At 30.9% G+C, this 9,083-nt stretch overlaps 2 protein-coding genes and 1 non-coding gene across 5 annotated transcripts in view; 2 read left to right on the forward strand and 1 right to left on the reverse strand.

The window, feature by feature from the left end:
* Window positions 1-625: 625 nt before the first annotated feature.
* Window positions 626-7,450, reverse strand: IntS9 (integrator complex subunit 9). Its single transcript, XM_074137536.1, has 14 exons — window positions 7,129-7,450; window positions 6,969-7,050; window positions 6,092-6,283; window positions 5,815-6,017; window positions 5,540-5,741; window positions 4,802-4,935; window positions 4,619-4,731; window positions 3,930-4,110; window positions 3,004-3,136; window positions 2,785-2,887; window positions 2,161-2,366; window positions 1,901-2,089; window positions 1,639-1,818; window positions 626-880 (listed from the first exon to the last, which is right to left on the reverse strand). Exons 2-14 carry the CDS (start codon window positions 6,975-6,977, stop codon window positions 758-760), a joined length of 1,968 nt encoding a protein of 655 aa, XP_073993637.1. The 5' UTR covers window positions 6,978-7,050; window positions 7,129-7,450; the 3' UTR covers window positions 626-757.
* A 181-nt stretch (window positions 7,451-7,631) lies between these two features.
* The window catches only part of PH4alphaEFB (prolyl 4-hydroxylase subunit alpha-1), a 118,408-nt gene continuing 116,956 nt past the window's right edge, over window positions 7,632-9,083 (forward strand). For 2 of the 3 annotated variants that reach the window (XM_074137571.1, XM_074137574.1), the window contains exon 1: window positions 7,640-7,863. The gene's annotated coding sequence lies outside the window, so the exon portion shown is untranslated. Of the gene's footprint in view, window positions 7,864-9,083 lie in introns of all 3 variants that reach the window. The other variant, XM_074137568.1, reaches the window with a different exon arrangement.
* On the forward strand, window positions 8,116-8,205 carry TRNAY-GUA (transfer RNA tyrosine (anticodon GUA)). Its single transcript is given in 2 exon segments — window positions 8,116-8,152; window positions 8,170-8,205. It is a non-coding gene; the product is annotated as a tRNA-Tyr (tRNA).

Raw genomic sequence — 9,083 nt, forward strand, 5'->3', positions numbered from 1 at the left:
CACAGAAAAAAGTAGCAATTAGTACTTCTCTTACTCCTCCTAGAAGAACGTAAATTGCGAACATGAAGATTTCATATCCACCGAGTTTTTACCAGAAAAACACTTTTCCTAAAAAAAAAAAAGAAAAATTCGTCATTGTGTGTGTCTGTCTCACTCAACACAGAAAATTATAAAAATATCTTTAGTCATAAACAGATTAACCGGAACGTTAATAAACAGAGTCGATTTTTAATTTTTGTGATTATTATAAATTTATCAATTCTATACATAGTTTTAACTGAAACTTTTTCTAGGAACGTGAAAGGAGGTGGTTATACTTCCTTTCAAATGAGAGATTTTTACAATGTAAGCCCTATTATTTTATACAATTTTATTGAGAAAGAAATGATTTTTTTAATCTTTAATTTTAATGAAGTTGCAAATTTCTTAGAGATTTTTAACTTTTATTTTTTCCAACATTTTCCTCAACAAAAAAACTGTGTACATTCGGCGTATCAACTGCTCATATAATAAGGCAATAAATGTTCGGTTTCTTTTTTTTTTTTTTCAATGAAAATTCATTTTAAAGTGGTTCTGAGGGAGGAGGTGGCTTTCCTCTAAAGTTGCATTTAATGGAATTGTAGAATTCAACGGTACAACTACCTATGTAATGTATTGTAAATATATTGTTAAAATACACTTTTTATTTATACAATAAACATTTAAGTACATTTTTTATGAACAAAACAAAAAAAATGACAACCAACAGCATTAAATATTAAAAAGAATTTAAACACTGCATTAATATATTCCTCAACTTTAATCTTAACTGATGATCAGCCGCTTCACAATAAATATGAGTAGATTTATCTTCAACTTGTATCAAAGTATCTTCTTCTTGCTGCAACCAGAAATTAAATTTGTATAGTAATGAATAGGCAAAATATTTAATGCGCTTCATGCACTTAAAAAGCAATTTTTTTTAAAAAAGATTTAAAAGTTTTATAAGAAATGAAAACTGTTATTTTCAACACTGTTTAATACTTTCACTATTAAAATTTCATTAACGCACAAAATAAACCCTTCTAAAAGGATAAATTAATCCCAGTATAAACTAAAAATAATGTTTCCAAAAAAATATCACAAATAAAAATAAAATTTTCTGTAATAAGACTATTCAAGTTTTAAAAAAATGTTAAGTTAATGTTTATATCTAAAATTGCTTTGAAATATAGGTTTCTTTCTCCTGCCCAATTACGCGGCCTTTTTTTTTAACTTATTTTACTTTCTAAAATACCTAATTTATGGTACAAACACATTGTGATAACATTTCTTTAAATATAATGTAGTTTGGTACATTTAAAGTCCTAAAACCACTGAAGCATAAATGTATAAGTAAAACTACATTGTCTACTATAAGGGAATGATGAATGTTCCCAGTTGAGGCAATTTGTGTCAATGATTTACATGATGTATTTGAGCCAGACATTGTAAAACTACAAGCGCATGGACAAGAAACAAAATGATCCAGCAAAAATTGATTATGATACAATTGGATACAAAATTGATTATGATAACGTTGGAAGATTTTTCAGTTTTCATTCTGATTTCCATTAGAAAAAAATAAATAGTAATGAATACAAACAGAACAAACCCTACCAAGTGTATAATGTGCCCATTACTATTTCTTTCAACTTTGGCATCAGTTATTCCTTCTTGTCGCAGTTTCTTTACAAATGAATCGACATCTAAGGCTCCCCATTCATATCGAAGTGATTTTAATGCGTCATCAGCATTAGATAGTCTTCTTTTTTTTGGCAAAATTTCTTCAGGTAATTCCTAGAAAATATTTAATAAATTGAAGCGAATATGCTGAAATCCTCACATCAAATTTTATATATTGTAGCCAAAGGAAATATACCTTTATATAATACTGATTATCCTTCACATGTAGCGAAGCTGTAACTGTAGCCAGATATATTCCAGGACGCACTTCTGATGACATCAGGCTGTCTGCCAGAGACGGTGATAAAATTACTTTGGCTGAATGTCGTTTTACTGCCAACGATACAACTTCTCCACGAGTGATTGATATTACATATCGGCTTTCCTAAATCAATCATAAATACTTAATATTTTCGCCTTACCAACTTATCAGTTTACAAGTTTAATGTTACTCACTTGATCTATTACAAGATCCGTTCTGTGGGCATGAGCTGGAGGGGGTATAGTGTAGGGTTGAGGTACAGCAAGTGTACCAGGTTTCAGTTCTCTAATAAGTTTGTTAGCCTGGGTAAAATTAAGACTTGTATCAATCGGACAGTGTACGGCTTTCATGGCCAATGGCTGAAATGGCGCCAGAGCATCCACGTGGGGAAAATCTGGTTCTAAAAAACAAAAGAAAAAATTAATACCTTCGCCTAAACTTCTAATTAACAAAAGTCTATTTTTGAAGGAATTAGAAATTCTTCTTTTGCGATTTCTGTAGTTCTTTATGCAGATTTTTTTAAGTTTTTTTAAGTTAGAGAAACAGTAAAATTACGTTTAGAGTAGATTCATGAACTTCATTGAAAAAATTCCTTGGAAATCTGTATCAAATATCAAATAAAATAGGAGAAACATTCCTTGTAGGCGAAGAGGTGGACTAACTACTTTCTCTGGGCTTCTCGAGCAATTGCAGAATTTCAGCAAGAAAAACATTTAACTGACATACATTTTCACAATAGACTGTTCTACATCAGAAGTTGATACCTACTTGTATTTGAGAAAGTGAAAGTAACGAAAGCTAACATGTTAAATTTATACCTGTAAAAATTATGGTGTTTATTGGATTTGAGCCCCACTGTTCAATAAAATGTACTGCATCGCCAAATCTTAAACTTGGGTGACCGCAAAATACAACACAAGGCTAGAAGATAAGAAGAAAAAGAATAAAAAAATATTAAATATGAGAAAAATAATAATTTAAAAAATCGTTCTATTTGAAAATAACTACTTCTGCCTAAAATAGATTTAAATATAAACCTGTCTAAAGTCAGTACTGAATCCTTCGGAGTATATTCTTTTGTAATGTTTTAATCGACCTGTTTTTACCAGATATCCATGAGGAAATGGTTCTTCTGGAAGATATACTTTGTTTTGTTTAGTGCTTGATAACCTGTAAGAAATACCACATAAAATAGTAATATCAACATATCTTACACAAAACACAATGGAATCTTTGCTAGTGGTAAATGATGAAAATAAACTATAATTTTGTAAAATCAAGGAAATTCTTAATCAAATAGTGATGTTCTAGATTTTAGTTATTAGTTGATTATCTTGGTAACTCTATAATATTCGTACATAAAATACGTACAACAAAACAACTTTTTCAATTTTGTACTGAAGAGAACATTACTTATTTTTTGTATCTAAACATGTTCAAATAATATTTTGACAAACTCTTGCTAAAAGACAAAGTCTTTATAAGCAATGAATTTACAAGACAAAATAGTAATTGATTAATGCTTTATAGATTAGCATTGATTGATATTGGTATTGATATTAAAAGATAAACAGGCGTCAGGCAGGCAGCTTTAGCCTGAAAAGTTCTTTACTTATAACTGAAAAATTTCTAGAAGGGAATGGCTGAAGATTTGGCAATACTTTGGCCAACTTTTAAACAGAACTGCCTGTTGGACCTGTAAAAAGAGTTTGAGATTTTTGCCGGCAGCGTCAATAACAAAATTGGGCATTCAAATACAAATACACCGTTCGAATAATTAAAAAAAATAAGGACCACTTTTATTTTGATATTTATGTTTTCTTTGGTAGATATGAAAGTTTTCTACTTAATGAAAGTTTTTTTTCCTGTATTAACGTTCTGGCCAACATGTTGATAACGGGACAAACTAGTCTTAAAATAATTAATTATGCCTGAACTAAAAAAATTAAAAATATGAACTAACCATTCAGCGAGAATATTTGAATATCCAAGTGACATATCAGCAACTGGTGAGATAAAAAACATTGGTACTGATGATAAATTCGAATTATCCAAATGTGTAGAAAGACATTCAAATAAATCGTATACGACTCCAGACGGGTAGCAAGGAATTAATACATTTCCATTACTCCTCAATGTCATAGCTAAAAACAATATTCTTAGAAATTGGATATGTAGAAAATTTGTAAATCCATCTGAATTCATAAATTCAAGCGGCAGAGAAAATGTCCACGTACTGGTAGTCAATATAAGTTTCATTTATTTATTTATCATTTACATAAACCGTGAGGCGGGGCTCGATATTTCTCACTTGAAGGTAATTGTAATTGAATGGACATTACAAAGCATTTAAAAGCATTTTAAAAAGTCAACGATAATCTCCAGTAAATAAGATATTTTAAGAGTTTTAATGATCTTTTAAATGTAACAATCCCATTCCAGGAAAATTAAAGGCTCATTTCAAAATATTTTGGTGCTGGATGTTGGCGGATCTAAGCAGACGATTGAAACAATGTTTAGCTTATTAACTCAGACTGAGCTGTGTTGAGTTAAAAATATTTTTATAAAAAAATTGATTTAAAAATTTAGGAATATAGATATCATTAAAACCATCTCTATCCCTCTAATGATGGCAATTAACAAGAAACTTACCCACAGCCATACAAAGTTCTCCAAGCATAGTATCTGGATTTGCCGTAGGTGTTTGAGTAAGTCCAGTTAAAATCAGGACGTTGCTATTTTTGAGAATACTTTGCTCCATAGGTCTTTAAAAAAGGACAATAGTATTATTAGAAATAAAAAATAAGAAGGTAAGGATATAGTAATTTCATTTACCTGGGATGAGTTGTTAACGTTGATGAACCACTGACATAAGCCACTTTTTCATAATCTGAACAAATGACCCAATTGCTACTACCCAAACAAAATCCAGAACTCACTGCTGTCACTTTCAACGCACCATAAACATCCTTAAATTAAAATATATATAAAAAGTATTAATTATGTTGTAAGTGCCAAAATCTCGAAATTTTGAACGTGCGCTAAAAATTGTTGAATGAGCTAAAAAACCTTAAAAAGTTGTAAGTGCCAATAACCCAATTATGATAAAGTACAGTAAAAAGAAAAAAGTTCTTCCCAAAGAAATCAAATAACTTTCTAGCCACTTCTTTAGGGATCTTGGCGCCCCTGAGGGTATCCATTAGCACAAATGACATTTACTCTCTCAACCTTCCAAAACACTCAAAGAGCATGCAGTGATAATTGATGTGTTCAAGTTTTTAGGATTAACGAACTCTATTTTCACTATCTCTTCTCTTAATCACACATATGTGAGTGCAACCTACAACAAACTTACATGTTCCGTCACCAAGGAACCTATATGGGGCCTATTGGAAATTATAGCGTAGGGCTTTGTACGTCTCTAACACAACACAGTTGTGATTACAGTTATTCAATCAATGTTATTTAAATATCTCTATTCCAAATTTTTGGCAATCATTATTCAATAACGAGAAATTCATATATTTTATTAGAAATTTAATAAATCCTTTATAATAAAGCCTCAAGACTTACTAATTTCTCATCGTAACCAACAACTTTAATTCTAGCCAAACTAGATTTCACTTCTGCTAATGTATACAACTGTTTCCAACTTCTAGGCTTAAAACTATCACTGAGTGGGCTAGGGAGGCGATGAAGTACTTGTTTCCAATATTTCGCTTGATTTCTTTTGGGTGTTTGTTCCAAATATTCAACCAATTCTTCCAGAAATAACCTTAAGACATCAAACTTATTTAAATTTCCAAAATTTTTTCTCCAGTATATATAAAATAACTAACAGTACTCACTTTCCAATTTGAAGGGTTGGTTCTGTTGCATACACAACTCCTTGAAAACCAGAATTTTCAGTAATAAAAGGTAATGCCAACATGGATGAATAATTTGATATTAAAATAACATCAATTTCCGAATAATCAACCATATTTGCCAAAGGAGGGCAAAATTCTGGTGCAGAATCAACAAATACACGTCCGCAACATTCTTCCAATTCCTGAAAATATTAAACATAAAAAAGGGTTAACATTTCAATTATTTCAAAAATCAATATTAAGCTTACAGTTATACCCCTTCGAGTTGAGTTTCAATGGAATCCTTGGGAAGCCAGGGTGCGAGATTAGCCAACCTCGAACTTGGTACTAAAGGAATTGGTATGAAGTTCAAAGCTGTATGCGCAGACAAACCGCAGTCTAACATTATGGTAATTTCCTTGAACCTTAAGATGAAGCATGGTTTGTTTGGGTGGCTACTCAGGCAATACTGAAATAATAAAATTAATATTAGTATAAAAATTAGTGGGTAATAGTAATAATGCAGACTAGAAGACATCATTTTAAACGAATCAAAAGGCATACTCTCTACAGAAAAATTCATTGAAGTAAACTGCTGATTTCTTTTATCAGCATATATTAAACTATCACAAAAAATTCTATTTGTAGAATATTCTATTCTTATCTATTTGTAGTTAATTCGGGAACATAGTGAGATTGTTAAAAATGGAAAAATCTTAAGCTTATACCAAATGGGAGTTAGCAGAAGGATCGAAAAAGTATCACTGCTCTTTATAAGTAACCAATTTAGCTATCAGTTTTCCAGAAAATCTAAATTGTGCAATAAACTGCTTGCGATGTGTTGCAAACGTTGGACGAGAAGAAATTAAGATTTTTCAGAGTAGTCTGAAGTGGTGTTAGATTTAGAATAAAGAAAGCCCAAAAGTACCTAAATGGATAACCTAAGGGGAGATAAGACTTAGTATAGTCAGAAGATTAAACAAGAGGAGAGCTGGAATGGAAATGGGCTTACAAAAACTTAAAGATAGAAAAAATTAAAAGAATAGATGGATGGAACGACCAACATTCAGGGAAACGCTAAAAAAAGAAATAAACTAATAACAGTAATTGTTTGAGTAAATCTTGTCAAAAAATAAAATACAAGAGGAACTTACAAGTTTCATAACGGACTTTCCACATGGGGTTTAATCGTAAAAGTAGGATGATCTCAGCAGCGGTTCCAATTAAAAATTTCAACTAGTGAAAAAATTCACATTCTTCATTTGTTAGATGAATTAGCTTCACACTGAAGCACAAACTAAAAATTATACATACAGAAGATGTGTTCACTTCTTTAAACTGATATGCGACAGCGGCAGGCCATGGAAGGTTATAAATTTAGAAGGTTAGACGATCTTACATGTAAGCAAATGCATTTTATTTTTGCATAGCTTGAGTTTGGTCCAAGATTTCCGATACAACACTATTCTTTTTATCCACTAGCTTGTTTAATATGCCTTCCAGAGAAATGATATTATTTGACATAAACATTCTATGGTGAATGATTACTTCGAAATTCTTTGTAACTATACCCTTCACCTTTTATATAGGAGAGAACTCTAATGGCCTTATCTGCTAACTACAGTTCCTACTTTTGCCAACAATCTGTTCTGTTTCAGACATTATTATTAAGTATGATTAGTTTTACTATTATTATCACTACTTCTTAAAATTATCATTAACACAGCGACACTAGTGACCAGAGCACGAATCATATAATGCTGGCATGATTATTATTTTAACGCCAGGCCCTCTCGGCCTTCCTCCAGTGACATGCGAGATAGCGACCGTAGTGGTTGTCGGTAGTCATTGGAAACTTAACCAAAATAAAATAAATCAGTGTTATTGTTTTGATCAGGACTCGCTTATCATTGACCTCTTTTTTTTTTTCTTTATCAAACAGCATTACACATATCTACAACAAATAACTTTTTCTGACAGAGCTAATTAATATTTTGGGAAGCCAGTTAATATGATGTAGATCTGGTAACAACGTTTAATACAATAACAGTAAGTAATAACAATAAATTCACATTTTTTTTTCTAACTTTGGCATGATATTATTTTAAATATAGGTATTTTATTAACTATTATTTTTTATTTGCCAAGAATTTTCTAAATTGTAATTTTAAACGATCCAGTATTGATTATTTTATTCTTATATATTCATTTTTTTTTTTTTTAAATAGGTACGCACATTACGTTCCTTGCGTTAAAACGTCAATAATTGTAAATTCTACAAATCCATGTGAACTAACATATCCTCTGGTAGCTCAGTTGGTAGAGCGGTGGACTGTAGTTGGTTAATAAACAGTTATCCATAGGTCGCTGGTTCAAATCCGGCCCGGAGGAATAATTTTTTATTTTATCTTGTCAAGTTTTTATTTCTGTTTTAAAAGAAATTATTGTGGTTTTTGCTCCTTTTGAGAATAGACTGCGATGGTCATTTGCATCTACGAGTTTATTGTCTCCGAATGCTCTGATAAATTTCCATATATTTCGTACAGAAAGTCTTAAGAGACTAATAATGTTTATTTACAGCTTTACAACAACAAAAACACTGTTTTAATTTGAATTGTAGACTATTTTTTTTCTATATTCTATAGGAACGAATTTTAAATTATGAGTGTTCATGGAGTATCATGTAACAGTCCTATTCGTCGTCCTGCTCTTACGAAAAAGCATTTCATTTTTAGCGTTAGTCGGATTTATAGCCTAATCTGGAGAAGAGTGAGTCCGGAGTTGTCAAATTTATATAAGACAGTCTTAGTTAATTAATTCAATTTGGCGGATTGTATTATTAAAATTCACTGTAAAAAATAAATCGGGAAGAGAGCATGCTGAGACCGAAGATTGGTCGTTACAGTCTTCTTGAGTTGTCAAGTCGCAAGGTTAACTTTAAGTGGAAGCAAACAATTTTAGCATTTTTTTTTAAAAATGCCCCAAAGATCTGCTTTAAACTTAGTACGTACTTGGCCTAGTGTTACTTATTTTTTATTTCGAATTATTAGAAAGTAAAGCAATCACGATAAATTTTCGAAATTAACTTTTCACCGAAGTATGTACATGTTTTGAGATCTTTGACCGAAAAACTATTTTTGATTTTTAAATAGTGTGTGTGAGTAGATAAATAAAACATCTCAAAAACTGAAATCGCTGTAAACTAAACATTTTATCATGATTTTGATAACGACCATGAGTGCTGATCGTTTCTATAAAAAAGTTCTCTA

This window comes from Rhodnius prolixus, unplaced genomic scaffold, assembly GCF_049639745.1.
Source record: "Rhodnius prolixus isolate KJV_2025 unplaced genomic scaffold, Rpr scaffold_5, whole genome shotgun sequence".
Lineage (NCBI taxonomy): Eukaryota > Metazoa > Arthropoda > Insecta > Hemiptera > Reduviidae > Rhodnius > Rhodnius prolixus.